This window comes from Colius striatus, chromosome 19 (genome assembly GCF_028858725.1).
Source record: "Colius striatus isolate bColStr4 chromosome 19, bColStr4.1.hap1, whole genome shotgun sequence".
Taxonomy (NCBI): Eukaryota; Metazoa; Chordata; class Aves; order Coliiformes; family Coliidae; genus Colius; species Colius striatus.
In genome coordinates this window covers 12813826-12833601 of record NC_084777.1, presented here as the reverse complement: position 1 = coordinate 12833601, position 19776 = coordinate 12813826, and the positions used below count along the sequence as shown (strand labels likewise).

Here is a 19776-nt window from a genome sequence, read left to right as displayed (position 1 = left end):
CCCAAACCCCCTTTAGAGACCCCAAACCCCTTCCAAACCCCCCTCAACCCCCCTTTAGAGACCCCAAACCCCCCTCAAACCCCCTTTAGAGACCTCAAACCCCCTTTAGAGACCCCCAAACCCCTTCCAAACCCCCCTCAAACCCCCTTTATAGACCCCAAACCCCTTCCAAACCCCCCCAAATCCCTCATAGGGACCCCAAACCCCCCCCAAATCCCCTCCCCAGCCCCCCAAACCCCTTCCAAACCCCCTGAGGGACCCCAAACCCCCCTCAAACCCCCTTTGGAGACCCCAAACCCCTTCCAAACCCCCCCAAATCTTCTCCATAGCCCCCCAACTCCATCCCCAACCCCTCCCTGTGTGTGGCAGAGCCCTTGGTGAGCCAGTGGCCGTGTGACCCGGGCAGGACCCTCATTGCTCACCAGCCTGACCAGCGGCGCATCGTTTCCTTCGGCAGCGGCTACGGCGGCAACTCGCTGCTGGGCAAGAAATGCTTCGCCCTGCGCATCGCCTCCCGCCTGGCCAGGGAGCAGGGCTGGCTGGCTGAGCACATGCTGGTGGGCCCAGGCCCTGGGGAGGGTCTTAGAGGGGTTTTGGGGGGGTTTAGAGGGGTTTGGAGGGGATTTGGGGGGGTCTTGGGGGGCTTTAGGGGGTTTCGGGGGAGATTAGAGGGGCTTGGGGAGGACTAGAGGGGCTTTAAGAGGGTCTTGGAGGGGTTTTGGGGGGCTTGAAGAGGTCTAGAGGGGCTTTAGAGGGTCTTGGGGAGGTCTAGAGGGGCTTCAAGTGGGTCTTGGGGGGCTTTAGGTGGGTCTTGGAGGGGTTTTGGGGGGCTTGAGGAGGTCTAGAGGGGCTTTAGAGAGTCTTGGGGAGGTCTAGAGGGGCTTTAAGAGGGTCTTGGGGGGCTTTAGGTGGGTCTTGGAGGGGTTTTGGGGGGTTTAAGGAGGTCTAGAGGGTCTTTAAGTGGGTCTTAGGGGCTTTAAGAGGGTCTAGGAAGGGTTTTGAGGAGCTTCAGGAGGTCTTGAGGGGCTTTAAGTGGGTCTTGGGGGACTTTGAGTGGGTCTTGGAGGGGTTTTGGGGGGCTTGAGGAGGTCTAGAAAGGATTTAAGTGGGTCTTGGGGGGCTTTGAGTGGGTCTAGAGGGGCTTTAAGTGGGTCTTGGGGGGCTTTGAATGGGTCTTGGGGGGCTTTGAGTGGGTCTTGGAGGGGTTTTGGGGGGCTTGAGAAGGTCTAGAGGGGCTTTGAGTGAGTCTTGGGGGGCTTTGAGTGGGTCTTGGAGGGGTTTTGGGGGGTTTAAGGAGGTCTAGAGGGTCTTTAAGTGGGTCTTAGGGGCTTTAAGAGGGTCTAGGAAGGGTTTTGGGGGGCTTGAGAAGGTCTAGAGGGGCTTTAAGTGGGTCTAAAGGGGCTTTAAGTGGGTCTTGGGGGGCTTTGAATGGGTCTTGGGGGGCTTTGAGTGGATCTTGGAGGGGTTTTGGGGGGCTTGAGAAGGTCTAGAGGAGCTTTAGGTGGGTCTTGGAGGGGTTTTGGGGGGCTTGAGGAGGTCTAGAGGGGCTTTAGAGAGTCTTGGGGAGGTCTAGAGGGGCTTTAAGAGGGTCTTGGGGGGCTTTAAGTGAGTCTTGGAGGGGTTTTGGGGGGCTTGAAGAGGTCTAGAGGGGCTTTAGGTGGGTCTTGGGGGCTTTAGATGGGTTTTGGGGGGCTTGAGCAGATCTAGAGGGGCTTTAAGTGGGTCTTGGGGGGCTTTAGGTGACTCCTGGGGGGCTCTGGAGGCTCTTGGGGAGCTCTAGAGGGGCTTTATGGGCTGTGGGGGGTTCATGGGGGGCTGCTGAGCTCTGGGCTGGGCAAGAAATGCTTCGCCCTGGCATCGCCTCCCGCCTGGCCAGGGAGCAGGGCTGGCTGCCTGAGCACATGCTGCTGGGCTCAGGCCCTGGGGGGGTCTTAGAGGGGTCTTAGAGGGGTTTTGGGGGGCTTTAGGGGGTGTCGAGGGAGTTTAGAGGGGCTTTGAGTGGGTCTTGGGGGGCTTTAGATGGGTTTTGGGGGGCTTGAGGAGGTCTTGAGGGGCTTTAGGTAGGTCTTGGGGGGCTTTAGAGAGTCTTGGGGAGGTCTAGAGGGGCTTTAAGTGGGTCTTGGGGGGCTTTGAGTGGGTCTTGAGGGGCTTTAGATGGGTTTGGGGGGGCTTGAGGAGGTCTAGAGGGGCTTTAAGTGGGTCTTGGGGGGCTTTAGATGGGTTTTGGGGGGCTTTGAGTGGGTCTAGAGGGGGTTTAGGTGGGTCTTGGGGGGCTTTAGGGGGTCTTGAGGAGGTCTAGAGGGGCTTTAAGGGGGTCTTGGGGGGCTTTGAGTGGGTCTTGGGGAGGTCTAGAGGGGATTTAGATGAGTCTTGGGGGAGTTTAGAGGGGCTTTGAGTGGGTCTTGGGTGGCTTTGAGTGGGTCTTGGAGGGGTTTTGGGGTGCTTGAAGAGGTCTAGAGGGGGTTTAGGTGAGTCTTGGGGGGCTTTAGAGGGTCTTGGGGAGGTCTAGAGGGGCTTTAAGTGGGTCTTGGAGGGGTTTTGGGGGGCTTGAGGAGGTCTAAAGGGGCTTTAGAGAGTCTTGGGGAGGTCTAGAGGGGCTTTAAGAGGGTCTTGGGGGGCTTTAGGTGGGTCTTGGAGGGGTTTTGGGGGGCTTGAGGAGGTCTAGAGGGGCTTTAAGTGAGTCTTGAGGGGCTTTAGGTGAGTCTTGGGGCTCTGGAGGCTCTTGGGGGGCTCTAGAGGGGCTTTATGGGCTGTGGGGGGTTCATGGGGGGCTGCTGAGCTCTGGGCTGGGCAAGAAATGCTTCGCCCTGGCATCGCCTCCCACCTGGCCAGGGAGCAGGGCTGGCTGCCTGAGCACATGCTGCTGGGCCCAGGCCCTGGGGAGCCTCTGGGGGGCTCTTAGAGGGGATTTGGGGGGGTTTAGAGGGTCTTGGAGGGGATTTGGGGGGTCTTGGGGGGCTTTAGAGGGTCTTGGGGAGGTCTAGAGGGGCTTTAAGTGGGTCTTGGGGGGCTTTGAGTGGGTCTTGGGGGGCTTTAGAGGGTCTTGGAGAGGTCTAGAAGGGGTTTAAGTGGGTCTTGGTGGGGTTTTGGGGGGCTTGAGGAGGTCTAGATGGGATTTAGGTGGGTCTTGAGGGGCTTTAGAGACTCTTGGGGGGCTTTAGATGGGTTTTGGGGGGCTTGAAGAGGTCTAGAGGGGCTTTAAGTGGGTCTTAGGGGCTTTAAGTGGGTCTTTGAAGGGTTTTGAGGAGCTTCAGGAGGTCTTGAGGGGCTTTAAGTGGGTCTTGGGGGGCTTTAGGTGGGTCTTGGAGGGGTTTTGGGGGGCTTGAGGAGGTCTAGAGGGGCTTTAGGTGGGTCTTGAGGGGCTCTGAGTGGGTCTAGATGGGCTTTAAGTGGGTGTTGGAGGGGTTTTGGGGGGCTTGAAGAGGTCTAGAGGGGGTTTAGGTGGGTCTTGGGGGGCTTTAGGGGGTCTTGGGGAGGTCTAGAGGGGCTTTAATTGGGTCTTGAAGGGGTTTTGGGGGTCTTGGAGAGGTCTAGAGGGGCTTTAGGTGGGTCTTGGAGGGGTTTTGGGGGGCTTTGAGTGGGTCTAGATGGGCTTTAGGTGGGTCTTGGGGGGCTTTAAATGGGTCTTGGAGGGGTTTTGGGGGGCTTGAAGAGGTCTAGAGGGGCTTTAGGTGGGTCTTGGAGGGGTTTAGGGGGGCTTGAGGAGGTCTAGAGGGCCTTTAGGTGGGTCTTGGAGGGGTTTTGGGGGGCTTGAGGAGGTCTAGATGGGATTTAGGTGGGTCTTGAGGGGCTTTAGAGACTCTTGGGGAGGTCTAGAGGGGCTTTAGGTGAGTCTTGGAGGGGTTTAGGGGGGCTTGAGGAGGTCTAGAGGGGCTTTAGGTGGGTCTTGGAGGGGTTTTGGGGGGCTTGAGGAGGTCTAGAGGGGATTTAGGTGGGTCTTGAGGGGCTTTAGAGACTCTTGGGGAGGTCTAGAGGGGCTTTAGGTGGGTCTTGGAGGGGTTTTGGGGGGCTTGAGAAGGTCTAGAGGGGCTTTAGAGAGTCTTGGGGAGGTCTAGAGGGGCTTTAAGAGGGTCTTGGGGGGCTTTAGGTGGGTCTTGAGGGGCTTTAGAGACTCTTGGGGAGGTCTAGAGGGGCTTTAGGTGGGTCTTGGAGGGGTTTTGGGGGGCTTGAGAAGGTCTAGAGGGGCTTTAGAGAGTCTTGGGGAGGTCTAGAGGGGCTTTAAGAGGGTCTTGGGGGGCTTTAGGTGGGTCTTGGAGGGGTTTTGGGGGGCTTGAGGAGGTCTAGAGGGGCTTTAAGTGGGTCTTGGGGGGCTTTGAGTGGGTCTTGGGGGGCTTTAGATGACTTTTGGGGTGGTTGAAGAGGTCTAGAGGGGCTTTAGGTGGGTCTTGGGTTGGTCTAGAGGTCTAAAGCCCCCCAAGACCCCTCTGTGAGCTCTTTTGGGGGTCCCTGCAGCCCCCTCTGAGCCCTTTGGGGGTCCCTTTGATCCCTTTTGGGGTCCCTCTGAGCCCTTTTGGGGGTCCCTGTGATGCTTTTGGGGTCCCTGTGATGCTTTGGGGGTCCCTGTGATGCTTTTGGGGGTCCCTGTGATGCTTTTGGGGTCCCTGCACCCCCTTGTGAGCCCTTTGGGGGTCCCTGTGATGCTTTTGGGGGTCCCTCTGAGCTCTTTGGTGCCTTTGGGGGTCCCTGTGATGCTTTTGGGGTCCCTGCACCCCAGTTTGAGCCCTTTGGGGGTCCCTCTGATGCTTTTGGGGGGCCCTGTGATGCTTTTGGGGTCCCTGCACCCCAGTTTGAGCCCTTTGGGGGTCCCTCTGATGCTTTTGGGGGTCCCTGTGATGCTTTTGGGGCTCCCTGTGATCCCTTTGGGGGTCCCTTTGAGCCCTTTGGGGGTCCCTTTGATCCTTTTGGGGTCCCTGCACCCCCTTGTGATCCTTTTGGGGGTCCCTTTGAGCCCTTTTGGGGTCCCTGTGATGCTTTTGGGGGTCCCTGTGATCCCTTTGGGCTCCCTCCATCCCATCTTGATCCCTTTTGGGGTCCCTGTGATGCTTTTGGGGTCCCTGCACCCCCTTGTGAGCCCTTTTGGGGTCCCTTTGAGCCCTTTTGGGGGTCCCTGTGATGCTTTTGGGGGTCCCTGTGATGCTTTTGGGGGTCCCTGCACCCCAGTTTGAGCCCTTTTGGGGTCCCTGTGATGCTTTTGGGGGTCCCTGTGATCCCTTTGGGCTCCCTCCATCCCATCTTGAATCCTTTTGGGGTCCCTGTGATGCTTTTGGGGTCCCTGTGATGCTTTTGGGGTCCCTGCACCCCCTTGTGAGCCCTTTTGGGGGTCCCTGTGATGCTTTTGGGGTCCCTGTGAGCTCTTTGGGGTTCCCTGTGATGCTTTTGGGGTCCCTGCATCCCAGTTTGAGCCCTTTTGGGGGTCCCTGTGATGCTTTTGGGGTCCCTGCACCCCCTTGTGATCCCTTTTGGGGTCCCTGTGATGCTTTTGGGGGTCCCTGTGATGCTTTTGGGGTCCCTGCATCCCAGTTTGAGCCCTTTTGGGGGTCCCTGTGATGCTTTTGGGGTCCCTGTGATGCTTTTGGGGGTCCCTTTGATCCTTTTGGGGTCCCTGCACCCCAATTTGAGCCCTTTTGGGGTCCTTTTGAGCCCTTTTGGGGTCCCTGTGATGCTTTTGGGGGTCCCTCCATCCCATCTTGATCCCTTTTGGGGTCCCTGTGATGCTTTTGGGGTCCCTGCACCCCCTTGAGATCCCTTTGGGGGTCCCTGTGAGCTCTTTTGGGGGTCCCTGTGATGCTTTTGGGGGTCCCTGTGATGTTTTTGGGGTCCCTGCACCCCCTTGTGAGCCCTTTGGGGGTCTCTGTGATGCTTTTGGGGTCCCTGCACCCCCTTGTGAGCCCTTTGGGGGTCCCTGTGATGCTTTTGGGTGTCACTTGGGGGTCCCTGTAGCCCCCTCTGAGCCCTTTGGGGGTCCCTGTGATCCCTTTGGGGTCCCTGCACCCCCTTGTGATCCCTTTTGGGGTCCCTGTGAGCCCTTTTGGGGTCCCTTTGAGCCCTTTTGGGGTCCCTGTGATGCTTTTGGGGGTCCCTGTGATGCTTTTGGGGTCTCTGCACCCCCTTGTGATCCCTTTTGGGGTCCCTGTGAGCTCTTTTGGGGTCCCTGTGATGCTTTTGGGGTCCCTGTGATGCTTTTGGGGGTCCCTGTATCCCAGTTTGAGCCCTTTGGGGGTCCCTGTGATGCTTTTGGGGGTCCCTGCACCCCCTTGTGAGCCCTTTGGGGTCCCTTTGAGCCCTTTTGGGGGTCCCTGTGATGCTTTTGGGGTCCCTCTGATGCTTTTGGGGGTCCCTGCACCCCCTTGTGAACCTTTTGGGGTCCCTGTGATGCTTTTGGGGTCCCTGCATCCCACCTTGAGCCCTTTTGGGGTCCCTTTGATCCCTTTTGGGGTCCCTGTGATGCTCTTGGGGGTCCCTGCACCCCAGTTTGAGCCCTTTGGGGGTCCCTTTGAACCCTTTTGGGGTCCCTTTGAGCCTTTTGGGGGTCCCTGTGATGCTTTTGGGGTCCCTGTGAGCTCTTTGGGGTTCCCTGTGATGCTTTTGGGGTCCCTGTGAGCCCTTTGGGGGTCCCTGTGATGCTTTTGGGGTCCCTGCATCCCAGTTTGAGCCCTTTTGGGGTCCGTCTGATGCTTTTGGGGTCCCTGTGATGCTTTTGGGTTCCTTGTGATGCTTTTATGGGTCCCTTTGAGCCCTTTGGGGGTCCCTGTGATGCTTTTGGGCTCCCTCCATCCCCTCTTGATCCCTTTTGGGGTCCCCTCTGATCCATTTGGGGTCCCTGAACCCCCTTTTTCCCATCCCCCCCCTCCCCAGATCCTGGGTATCACCGACCCCAGAGGCACCAAACGCTACGTGGCTGCAGCTTTCCCCAGTGCCTGTGGCAAAACCAACCTGGCCATGATGAGCCCGGCCCTGCCTGGCTGGAAGGTGCATTGTGTGGGGGATGACATCGCCTGGATGAGGTTTGATCACCAAGGTCAGTCCCTGGGGGGGTCCTGAGGGGGTTTGGGGGGTCCTGAGGGGGTTTGGGGGGGTCTTGAGGGGATTTGAAGGAATCTAGAGGGGGTTTGGGGAGGTCTTGAGGGGGTTTGAGGGGGTTTGGAAGGATGCTGAGGGGGTTTGAGGGGGTCTTGAGGGGGTTTGGGGGGATTTGGGGGGGTCTTGAGGGGATTTAGGGGGGTCTTGAGGGGATTTGGGGGGGTCTTGAGGGGGTTTGGGGGGGTCTTGAGGGGATTTGGGGGGGTCCTGGGGGGGTTTGGGGGGTGCATTGTGTGGGGGATGACATCGCCTGGATGAGGTTTGATCACCAAGGTCAGTCCCTGGGGGGGTCCTGAGGGGATTTGGGGGGGTCCTGAGGGGGTCCTGAGGGGGTTTGGGGGGGTCTTGAGGGGATATGGGGGGATGCTGAGGGGGTTTGGGGGGGTGCTGAGGGGGTTTGAAGGAGTCTAGAGGGGGTTTGGGGAGGTCCTGAGGGGGTTTGAGGGGGTTTGGGGGGGTCCTGAGGGGGTTTGGGGGGCTCTTGAGGGGGTTTGAAGGAGTCTAGAGGGGGTTTGGGGAGGTCTTGAGGGGGTTTGAGGGGGTTTGGAAGGATGCTGAGGGGGTTTGAAGGGGTCTTGAGGGGGTTTGGGGGGATTTGGGGGGCTCTTGAGGGGGTTTGGGGGGGTCCTGAGGGGATTTGGGGGGGTCTTGAGGGGGGTTGGGGGGGTCTTGAGGGGATATGGGGGGGATTTGGGGGGATATGGGGGGATGCTGAGGGGGTTTGAGGGGGTTTGGGGGGGTCTGAAGGAGTCTAGAGGGGGTTTGGGGAGGTCCTGAGGGGGTTTGAGGGGGTTTGGGGGGGTCCTGAGGGGGTTTGGGGGGCTCTTGAGGGGGTTTGAAGGAGTCTAGAGGGGGTTTGGGGAGGTCTTGAGGGGGTTTGAGGGGGTTTGGAAGGATGCTGAGGGGGTTTGAAGGGGTCTTGAGGGGGTTTGGGGGGATTTGGGGGGGTCTTGAGGGGGTTTGGGGGGGTCTTGAGGGGATTTGGGGGGTCCTGAGGGGATTTGGGGGGGTCTTGAGGGGGGTTGGGGGGGTCTTGAGGGGATATGGGGGGGTGCTGAGGGGGTTTGAAGGAGTCTAGAGGGAGTTTGGGGGGCTGCTGAGGGTCTTTGAGGGGGTTTGGGAGGGTCCTGAGGGGGTTTGGGGGGTCCTGAGGGGGTTTGGGGGGGTCTTGAGGGGGTTTGGGGGGGTCTGGGGGGTGCTGAGGGGGTTTGGGGGGTGCATTGTGTGGGGGATGACATCGCCTGGATGAGGTTTGATCAGCAAGGTCAGCCCCTGGGGGGGTCCTGAGGGGGTTTGGGGGGGTCCTGAGGGGGTTTGGGGGGGTCTTGAGGGGATATGGGGGGGATTTGGGGGGATATGGGGGGATGCTGAGGGGGTTTGAGGGGGTTTGGGGGGGTCTGAAGGAGTCTAGAGGGGGTTTGGGGAGGTCCTGAGGGGGTTTGAGGGAGTTTGGGGGGGTCCTGAGGGGGTTTGGGGGGGTCTTGAGGGGATTTGGGGGGGTCCTAAGGGGGTTTGGGAGGGTCCTGGGGGGGTTTGGGAGGGTCTTGAGGGGGTTTGTGGGGGTCTTGAGGGGATTTGAGGGGGTGCTGAGGGGATTTGAGGGGGTCCTGAGAGGATTTGGGAGGCTCTTGAGGGGGTTTGGGGGGGTCCTGGAGGGATTTGGGGGGATCCTGGGGGGGTCTTGAGGGGATATGGGAGGATGCTGAAGGGATATGGGGGGGTTTGGGGGGGTTTGAGGGGGTCTTGAGGGGATTTGAGGGGGGTTGGGGGTTCCTGAGGGGGTTTGGGGGGGTCCTGGGGGGATTTGGGGGGATCCTGAGGGGGTTTGGGGGGGTCCTGGGGGGATTTGGGGGGGTCCTGAGGGGGTTTGGGGGGGTCTTGAGGAGATTTGGGGGGGTCCTGAGGGGATTTGAGGGGGTTTGGGGGGGGTCTTGAGGGGATTTGGGGAGGTGCTGAGGGGGTTTGAGGGTGTTTGGGGGGATGCTGAGGGGGGTTGGGGGGGTCCTGAGGGGATTTGAGGGGGTCTTGAGGAGATTTGGGGGGGTCCTGAGGGGGATTGGGGGGGTCCTGAGGGGGTTTAGGGGGGTCTTGAGGGGATTTGAGGGGATTTGGGGGGGTTCTGAGGGGATTTAGGGGGGTATGAAGGAGTCTAGAGGGGGTTTGGGGAGGTGCTGAGGAGGTGCTGAGGGGGTTTGGGGGGGTCCTGAGGGGATTTGGGGGGGTCCTGAGGGGGTTTGGGGGGGTCCTGGAGGGATTTGGGGGGGTCCTGGGGGGGTCTTGAGGGGATATGGGAGGATGCTGAAGGGATATGGGGGGGTTTGGGGGGGTTTGAGGGGGTCCTGAGAGGATTTGGGGGGGTCTTGAGGGGGTTTGGGGGGGTTTGGGGGGGTCTTGAGGGGATTTGAGGGGGTCCTGAAAGGATTTGGGGGGGTCTTGAGGGGGTTTGGGGGGGTCTTGAGGTGATTTGGGGGGGTGCTGAAGGGATATGGGGGGGTTTGGGGGCCCTGCCTGGCTGGAAGGTGCATTGTGTGGGGGATGACATCGCCTGGATGAGGTTTGATCACCAAGGTCAGCTCCTGGGGGGGTCCTGAGGGGGATTTGGGGGGGTCCTGAGGGGGTTTGGGGGGGTCCTGGGGGGTCCTGAGGGGGTATGGGGGGATGCTGAGGGGGTTTGGGGAGGTTTTGAGGAGGTTTGGGGGGGTATGAAGGAGTCTTGAGGGGGTTTGGGGGCTCCTGAGGGGGGTTGGGAGGGTCCTGAGGGGGGTTTGGGGGAGTCCTGAGGGGATTTGGGGGCGGTTGGGGGGGTCTTGAGAGTATCTGGGGGGGTCTTGAGGGGGTTTGGGGGGTGCTGAAGGGATATGGGGGGGTTTGGGGGCCCTGCCTGGCTGGAAGGTGCATTGTGTGGGGGATGACATCGCCTGGATGAGGTTTGATCACCAAGGTCAGCCCCTGGGGGGGTCCTGAGGGGGGTTTGGGGGGTCCTGGGGGGCTCTGGGGGGGTTTGGGGGGGTCCTTGGGGGGTCTTGAGGGGATATGGGAGGATGCTGAAGGGATATGGGGGGGTTTGGGGGGGTGCTGAGGGGGTTTGGGGGCGTCTTGAGGGGATTTGGGGGGCTTTGGGAGGATGCTGAGGGGGTTTGGGGGGTCTTGAGGGGATTTAGGGGGGTCCTGAGGGGGTTTGGGGGGGTCCTGAGGGGATTTGGGGGGGTTTGGGGGGGATATTGGGGGATGCTGAAGGGATATGAGGGGGTTTGGGGGGGTGTGAGGGGGTCTTGAGGGGATTTGAGGGGGTTTGGGGGGATGCTGAGGGGGTTTGAGGGGATTTGGGAGGGTGCTGAGGGGGGTTGGGGGGGTCCTGAGGGGATTTGGGGGGGTCCTGAGGGGATTTGGGGGGTCTTGAGGGGATATAAGGGGGTGCTGAGGGGATTTGGGGGGGTCTTGAGGGGATTTGGGGGGGTATGAAGGAGTCTAGAGGGGGTTTGGGGGGGTCTTGAGGGGGTCTGGGGGGGTCCTGAGGGGATTTGGGGGTGTTTGAAGGAGTCTAGAGGGGGTTTGGGGGGGTGATGAGGGGGTTTGAGGGGGTTTGGGGGGGTCTTGAGGGGATTTGGGGGGGTCCTGAGGAGGTTTGGGGGGGTATGAAGGAGTCCAGAGGGGGTTTGGGGTGGTCTTGAGGGGATTTGGGGGGGTCCTGAGGGGATATGGAGGAGTGCTGAAGGGATTTGGGGAGATTTGGGGGGGATTCAAAGGGGGTTTGGGGGGATTTGAGGGGGTTTGGGGGGTGCTGAGGGGGTTTGGGGGGGGTCTTGAGGGGGTCTGGGGGGTCTTGAGGGGATTTGGGAGGTGCATTGTGTGGGGGATGACATCGCCTGGATGAGGTTTGATCACCAAGGTCAGCCCCTGGGGGGGTTTTAGGGGGGTCCTGGGGGGATTTGGAGGGGTCCTGGGGGGGTCTTGAGGGGATATGGGGGGTCCTGAGGGGGTTTGAGGGGGTCTTGAGGGGGTTTGGGGGGGTTTGAGGAGGTTTGAGGGAGACCAGAGGGGGTTTGAAGGAGTGTAGAGGGGGTTTGAGGGGATTTGGGGGGGTCTTGAGGGGATTTGGGGGGGTCCTTGAGGGGGTTTGAGGGGATTTAGGGGGGTCCTGAGGGGGTTTGGGGGGGTCCTGAGGGGATTTGGGGGGGTTTGGGGGGGATATTGGGGGATGCTGAAGGGATATGAGGGGGTTTGGGGGGGTGTGAGGGGGTCTTGAGGGGATTTGAGGGGGTTTGGGGGGATGCTGAGGGGGTTTGAGGGGATTTGGGAGGGTGCTGAGGGGGGTTGGGGGGGTCCTGAGGGGATTTGGGGGGGTCCTGAGGGGATTTGGGGGGTCTTGAGGGGATATAAGGGGGTGCTGAGGGGATTTGGGGGGGTCTTGAGGGGATTTGGGGGGGTATGAAGGAGTCTAGAGGGGGTTTGGGGGGGTCTTGAGGGGGTCTGGGGGGGTCCTGAGGGGATTTGAGGGTGTTTGAAGGAGTCTAGAGGGGGTTTGGGGGGGTGATGAGGGGGTTTGAGGGGGTTTGGGGGGGTCTTGAGGGGATTTGGGGGGGTCCTGAGGAGGTTTGGGGGGGTATGAAGGAGTCCAGAGGGGGTTTGGGGTGGTCTTGAGGGGATTTGGGGGGGTCCTGAGGGGATATGGGGGAGTGCTGAAGGGATTTGGGGAGATTTGGGGGGGATTCAAAGGGGGTTTGGGGGGATTTGAGGGGGTTTGGGGGGTGCTGAGGGGGTTTGGGGGGGGTCTTGAGGGGGTCTGGGGGGTCTTGAGGGGATTTGGGAGGTGCATTGTGTGGGGGATGACATCGCCTGGATGAGGTTTGATCACCAAGGTCAGCCCCTGGGGGGGTTTTAGGGGGGTCCTGGGGGGATTTGGAGGGGTCCTGGGGGGGTCTTGAGGGGATATGGGGGGTCCTGAGGGGGTTTGAGGGGGTCTTGAGGGGGTTTGGGGGGGTTTGAGGAGGTTTGAGGGAGACCAGAGGGGGTTTGAAGGAGTGTAGAGGGGGTTTGAGGGGATTTGGGGGGGTCTTGAGGGGATTTGGGGGGGTCCTTGAGGGGGTTTGAGGGGATCTTGAGGGGACATGGGGGGATGCTGAGGGGATTTGGGGGGGTCTTGAGGGAGTCTGAAGGAGTCTAGAGGGGGTTTGGGGGGTGCTGAGGGGATTTGGGAGGGTTTGGGGGGGTTTGGGAGACTCTTGAGGGGATTTGGGGGGGTCCTGAGGGGGTTTGGGGGGTCTTGAGGAGATTTGGGGGGTCCTGAGGGGGTCTTGAGGGGATTTGAGGGGGGTTTGGGGGGCTGCTGAGGGGGTTTGGGGAGTTCTTGAAGGGGTTTGGTGGATCTCCAAGGGCTTGGGTTGACCATGAGAGTCTTGAAGGGCTTGGGTTGACCATGGGGCTCTCCAATGGCTTGAGTTGGCCATGGAGCTCTCCAATGGCTTTGAGGGGCTCTCCAAGAGCTTGTGTTGACCATGGGGGTCTCCAATGGCTCTGGGGGTCTCCCCAAGGCCTGTGGTGTCCCATGGTGGTCTCCAAGAGCTTGGGTTGACGATGGGGCTCTCCAAGAGCTTGGGTTGACCTTTTGAGTCTCCAAGAGCTTGGGTTGACTTATGGTGGTCTCCAAGAGCTTGGGTTGACTTATGGTGGTCTCCAAGAGCTTGGGTTGACCATGGGGCTCTCCAAGAGCTTGGGTTGACTTATGAGGGTCTTGTAGAGCTTGGCTTGACCATGGGGCTCTCCAAGAGCTTGGGTTGACTTATGAGGGTCTTGAGGGGCTTGGGTTGGCCATGGGGCTCTCCAAGGGCTTGAGTTGACCATGAGGGTCTTTAGGGGCTTTGGTTGACCATGAGGGTCTTGAAGGACTTGGGTTGGCCATGGGACTCTACAAGGGCTTTGGGGGTTCTCCAAGAGCTTGGGTTGACCATGGAGCTCTCCAAGAGCTTGGGTTGACTTATGAGGGTCTTGAAGGGCTTGGGTTGACCATGAGGCTCTCCAAGAGCTTGGGTTGACCATGGGGCTCTCCAAGAGCTTGGGTTGACCTTTTGAGTCTCCAAGAGCTTGGGTTGACCATGAGGGTCTCCAATGGCTTGGGTTGACTCATGAGGGTCTTGAAGAGCTTGGGTTGACCATGGGGCTCTCCAAGAGCTTGGGTTGACTTATGAGGGTCTTGTAGAGCTTGGCTTGACCATGGGGCTCTCCAATGGCTTGGGTTGACTTATGAGGTTCTTGAGGGGCTTGGGTTGACCATGGGGCTCTCCAATGGCTTGGGTTGACTTATGAGGGTCTTGAGGGGCTTGGATTGACCATGAGGGTCTTGAAGGACTTGGGTTGACCATGGGGCTCTCCAATGGCTTTGGGAGGCTCTCCAAGAGCTTGGGTTGACTTATGAGGGTCTTGAAGGACTTGGGTTGACCATGAGGGTCTTGAAGGACTTGGGTTGACCATGGGGCTCTCCAATGGCTTTGAGGGACTCTCCAAGGTCTTGGCTTGACCTTGAGGGTCTCCAATGGCTCTGGGGGTCTCCCCAAGGCCTGTGGTGTCCCATGGTGGTCTCCAAGAGCTTGACTTGACCATGGGGCTCTCCGATGGCTTGTGTTGACTTATGAGGGTCTTGAGGGGCTTGGATTGACCATGAGGGTCTTGAAGGACTTGGGTTGACCATGGGGCTCTCCAATGGCTTTGGGAGGCTCTCCAAGAGCTTGGGTTGACTTATGAGGGTCTTGAGGGACTTGGGTTGACCATGGGGCTCTCCAATGGCTTGTGTTGACTTATGAGGGTCTTGAAGAGCTTGGTTTGACCATGGGGCTCTCCAATGGCTTTGAGGGGCTCTCCAAGAGCTTGGCTTGACCATGGGGCTCTCCAAGAGCTTGGCTTGACTTATGAGGGTCTTGAAGGGCTTTGGTTGACCATGGGGCTCTCCAAGGTCTTGGCTTGACCATGGGGGTCTCCAAGAGCTTGGGTTGACTCATGAGAGTCTTGAAGGACTTGGGTTGACCATGTTTGTCTCCAGGGGCTTGGCTTGACCATGGGGGTCTCCAAGAGCTTGGGTTGACCATGAGGGTCTTGAGAGGCTTGGGTTGGCCATGGTGGTCTCCAAGAGCTTGGGTTGACTTATGAGAGTCTTGAAGAGCTTGGGGGTGACTTCTGAGGGTCTCCAAGAGCTTGGGTTGGCCATGATGGTCTCCAAGGACTTGTGTTGACTTATGAGGGTCTTGAAGGACTTGGGTTGACCATGGGGCTCTCCAATGGCTTTGGGGGGCTCTCCAAGAGCTTGGGTTGACTCATGAGGGTCTTGTAGAGCTTGGCTTGACCATGGGGCTCTCCAATGGCTTGGGTTGACTTATGAGGTTCTTGAGGGGCTTGGGTTGACCATGGGGCTCTCCAATGGCTTGTGTTGACTTATGAGGGTCTTGAGGGGCTTGGATTGACCATGAGGGTCTTGAAGGACTTGGGTTGACCATGGGGCTCTCCAATGGCTTTGGGAGGCTCTCCAAGAGCTTGGGTTGACTTATGAGGGTCTTGAAGGACTTGGGTTGACCATGAGGGTCTTGAAGGACTTGGGTTGACCATGGGGCTCTCCAATGGCTTTGAGGGACTCTCCAAGGTCTTGGCTTGACCTTGAGGGTCTCCAATGGCTCTGGGGGTCTCCCCAAGGCCTGTGGTGTCCCATGGTGGTCTCCAAGAGCTTGACTTGACCATGGGGCTCTCCAAGAGCTTGGGTTGGCCATGGTGGTCTCCAATGGCTTGGGTTGACTCATGAGGGTCTTGAGGGGCTTGGGTTGGCCATGGGGGTCTCCAATGACTTTGGGGGGCTCTCCAAGAGCTTGTGTTGACTTATGAGGGTCTTGAAGGACTTGGGTTGACCATAGGACTCTCCAAGGTCTTGGCTTGACCATGGGGGTCTCCAAGAGCTTGGGTTGACCATGGGGCTCTCCAAGAGCTTGGAGACTCTCCAATGGCTTTGGGGGACTCTCCAAGGTCTTGGCTCGACCATGGGGGTCTCCAAGAGCTTGGATTGGCCATGGGGCTCTCCAAGAGCTTGGAGACTCCCCAATGGCTTTGGGGGACTCTCCAAGGTCTTGGCTTGACCATGGGGGTCTCCAAGAGCTTGGGTTGGCCATGGTGGTCTACAAGAGCTTGGGTTGACCATGGGGCTCTCCAATGGCTTTGGGGGTTCTCCAAGAGCTTGTGTTGACTTATGAGGGTCTTGTAGGGCTTGTGTTGACCATGGGGCTCTCCAAGAGCTTGGGTTGGCCATGGTGGTCTCCAATGACTTGGGTTGACTCATGAGGGTCTTGAGGGGCTTGGATTGACCATGGGGTTCTCCAATGGCTCTGGGGGGCTCTCCAAGAGCTTGTGTTGACTTATGAGGGTCTTGAAGAGCTTGGGTTGACCATGTTTGTCTCCAATGGCTTGGGTTGACTTATGAGGGTCTTGCAGGGCTTGGGTTGGCCATGGGGCTCTCCAATGGCTTGGGTTGACTTATGAGGGTCTTGTAGAGCTTGGCTTGACCATGGGGGTCTCCAAGAGCTTGGGTTGACCATGGGACTCTCCAATGGCTTGGGTTGACTTATGGTGGTCTCCAAGAGCTTGACTTGACCATGGGGCTCTCCAAGAGCTTGGCTTGACCATGGGGGTCTCCAAGAGCTTGGGTTGACCATGGGACTCTCCAATGGCTTGGGTTGACTCATGAGGGTCTTGAGGGGCTTGGGTTGACCATGGGCCTCTCCAATGGCTTGGGTTGACTTATGAGGTTCTTGAAGGGCTTGGGTTGACCATGAGGGTCTTGAAGGACTTGAGTTGGCCATGGGGTTCTCCACGAGCTTTGGTTGACCATGGGGCTCTCCAAGAGCTTGAGTTGACTCATGAGGGTCTTGAAGGACTTGGGTTGACCATGAGGGTCTTGTAGGGTTTGGGTTGACCATGAGGGTCTTGAAGGACTTGGGTTGACCATGGGGCTCTCCAATGGCTTTGGGGGGCTCTCCAAGGTCTTGGCTTGACCATAGGGGTCTCCAAGAGCTTGGGGGTCTCCCCAATGGCTCTGGGGGTCTCCCCAAGGCCTGTGGTGCCCCATGGTGGTCTCTCCTCCCCCCTCCCCAGGCCGCCTCCGTGCCATCAACCCCGAGCGTGGTTTCTTCGGCGTGGCCATGGGGGTCTGCAATGGCTTGGGTTGACTTATGAGGGTCTTGAAGGACTTGGGTTGACCATGGGGCTCTGCAAGAGCTTGTGTTGACTTATGAGGGTCTTGAAGGACTTGGGTTGGCCATGGGGCTCTCCAAGAGCTTGGGTTGGCCATGGGGCTCCCCAATGGCTCTGGGGGTCTCCCCAAGGCCTGTGGTGTCCCATGGTGGTCTCCAAGAGCTTGGGTTGACCATGGGGCTCTCCAATGGCTTTGAGGGACTCTCCAAGAGCTTGGGTTGACCATGAGGGTCTTGAGGGGCTTGGTTTGGCCATGGGACTCTACAAGGGCTTGAGTTGACCATGAGGGTCTTGAAGAGCTTGGGTTGACTTCTGAGGGTCTCCAAGAGCTTGTGTTGACCATGAGGGTCTCCAATGGCTTGGGTTGACTCATGAGGGTCTTGAGTGGCTTGGGTTGACCATGGGGCTCTCCAATGGCTTTGAGGGGCTCTCCAAGAGCTTGAGTTGCCCATGGGGGTCTCCCCAAGGCCTGTGGTGCCCCATGGTGGTCTCTCCTCCCCCCTCCCCAGGCCGTCTCCGTGCCATCAACCTCGAGCGTGGGTTCTTCGGCGTGGCCATGGGGGTCTCCAATGGCTTTGGGGGGCTCTCCAAGGTCTTCGCTTGACCATGGGGGTCTCCAAGAGCTTGGGTTGACTTATGAGGGTCTTGAAGAGCTTGGGTTGACCTTTTGAGTCTCCAAGAGCTTGGGTTGACTTATAAGGGTCTTGCAGGGCTTGGGTTGACCATGGGGCTCTCCAAGAGCTTGTGTTGACTTATGAGGGTCTTGAAAGTCTTGGCTTGACCATGGGGGTCTCGAAGAGCTTGTGTTGACTTATGAGGGTCTTGAAGAGCTTGGGTTGACCATGAGGGTCTCCAAAGGCTTGACTTGACCATGGGGGTCTCCAAGAGCTTGGGTTGACTCATGAGAGTCTTGAAGAGCTTGGGTTGACTTCTGAGGGTCTCCAAGAGCTTGGGTTGACCATGGGGCTCTCCAATGGCTTAGGTTGACCTTGAGGGTCTTGAAGGACTTGGGTTGACCATGGGGGTCTCCAAGAGCTTGGCTTGACCATGGGGCTCTCCAAGAGCTTGTGTTGACTTATGAGGGTTTTGAAGGACTTGACTTGACCATGGGGCTCTCCAAGAGCTTGGGTTGACCATGGGGCTCTCCAAGAGCTTGGGTTGACCATAAGGGTCTCCAATGGCTTGGATTGACTCATGAGGGTCTTGAGGGGCTTGGGTTGGCCATGGGGCTCTCCAATGACTTGGATTGACCATGAGGGTCTTGAAGGACTTGGGTTGACCATGAGGGTCTTGAAGGACTTGGGTTGACTCATGAGGGTCTTGAAGGGCTTTGGTTGACCATGGGGCTCTCCAAGAGCTTGGCTTGACCATGAGGGTTTCCAAGAGATTGGGTTGACTCATGAGAGTCTTGAAGAGCTTGGGTTGGCCATGGGGCTCTCCAATGGCTTGGATTGACCATGAGGGTCTTGAAGGACTTGGGTTGACCATGGGGCTCTCCAAGAGCTTGTGTTGACTTATGAGGGTCTTGAAGAGCTTGGGTTGGCCATGGGGCTCTCCAATGGCTTTGAGGGGCTCTCCATGATCTTGGCTTGACCATGGGGCTCTCCAAGAGCTTGTGTTGACTTATGAGGGTCTTGAAGGACTTGGGTTGACCATGGAGCTCTCCAATGGCTTTGAGGGGCTCTCCAATGGCTTGGGTTGACCATGAGGGTCTCCAAGAGCTTGTGTTGACTTATGAGGGTCTTGAAGGACTTGGGTTGACCATGAGGGTCTCCAAGAGCTGGAGTTGACTTATGAGGGTGTTGAAGGGCTTGAGTTGACCATGGGGCTCTCCAATGGCTTGGGTTGGCCATGGTGGTCTACAAGAGCTTGGCTTGACCATGGGGCTCTCCAAGAGCTTGGGTTGACTTATGAGGGTCTCCAAGAGCTTGGGTTGACCATGGGGGTCCCCAATGGCTCTGGGGGTCTCCCCAAGGCCTGTGGTGTCCCATGGTGGTCTCCAAGAGCTTGACTTGACCATGGGGCTCTCCAAGAGCTTGTGTTGACTTATGAATGTCTTGAGGGGCTTGGGTTGGCCCTGGGGCTCTCCAATGGCTTTGGGGGGCTCTCCAAGAGCTTGTGTTGACCATGAGGATCTTGAAGGGCTTGGGTTGGCCATGGGGCTCTCCAAGAGCTTGGAGGCTCTCCAATGGCTTTGGAGGGCTCTCCAATGTCTTTGGTTGACCATGGGGTTCTGCAATGGCTTTGGGGGGCTCTCCAAGAGCTTGGGTTGGCCATGGGGCTCTCCAATGGCTTTGGGGGGCTCTCCAAGAGCTTGGGTTGGCCATGGGGCTCTCCAATGGCTTTGGGGGGCTCTCCAAGAGCTTGGGTTGACCATGGGGCTCTCCAAGGGCTTGGCTTGACCATAGGGGTCTCCAAGAGCTTGGGTTGACTTATGAGGGTCTCCAAGAGCTTGGGTTGGCCATGGGTCTCCCCAATGGCTCTGGGGGTCTCCCCAAGGCCTGTGGTGCCCCATGGTGGTCTCTCCTGTCCCCTCCCCAGGCCGCCTCCGTGCCATCAACCCCGAGCGCGGGTTCTTCGGCGTGGCTCCCGGCACGTCGCGCCGCTCCAACCCCGTGGCCATGGCCACCATCAGCTCCAACACCATCTTCACCAACGTGGGCACCACCAGTGACGGGGGGGTGTACTGGGAGGGGCTGGATGAGCCACTGGAACCCGGGACCACCATCACGTCCTGGTTGGGGGAGCCTTGGAGACCTGGTGAGAGACCCCAGACCCACCCTGAGACTCCCCTGAGACCCCCCTGAGACCCCCCTGAGACCCCCAGACCCACCCTGAGACCCCTATAGACCCCCAGACCCACCCCTGGGAGCACCCTGAGACCCCCCTGAGATCCCCCTGAGACCCCCCTGAGAGGCCCAGACCCACCCCTGGGACCACCCTGGGAGCACCCTGAGACCCCCAGACCCACCCCTGAGACCCCCAGACCCACCCTGGGACCACCCTGGGACCCCCAGACCCACCTGGGAGCACCCTGAGACCCCCAGACCCACCCTGAGACCCCCAGACCCACCCCTGGGACCACCCTGGGACCCCCAGACCCACCTGGGAGCACCCTGAGACCCCCAGACCCACCCTGAGACCCCCAGACCCACCCTGGGACCACCCTGGGACCCCCAGACCCACCTGGGAGCACCCTGAGACCCCCAGACCCACCCTGAGACCCCCAGACCCACCCCTGGGACCACCCTGGGACCCCCAGACCCACCTGGGAGCACCCTGAGACCCCCAGACCCACCCTGAGACCCCCAGACCCACCCCTGGGACCACCCTGGGACCCCCAGACCCACCTGGGAGCACCCTGGGAGCACCCTGAGACCCCCAGACCCACCCTGAGACCTCCCTAAGACCCCCAGACCCACCTGGGACCACCCTGGGAGCACCCTGGGAGCACCCTGAGACCCCCAGACCCCC

At 59.3% G+C, this 19776-nt stretch overlaps 1 protein-coding gene across 1 annotated transcript; it reads left to right on the top strand.

The window, feature by feature from the left end:
- Positions 1–369: 369 nt before the first annotated feature.
- Positions 370–19109, top strand: LOC133627321 (phosphoenolpyruvate carboxykinase [GTP], mitochondrial-like; the record flags this gene model as incomplete). The annotated part of the gene is made up of 3 exons (XM_062011980.1): positions 370–557; positions 6856–7018; positions 18844–19109. Coding segments are annotated over 3 exons (617 nt in total), but the record flags the coding sequence as incomplete, so codon positions are not given.
- Between the last annotated feature and the right edge of the window lie 667 nt (positions 19110–19776).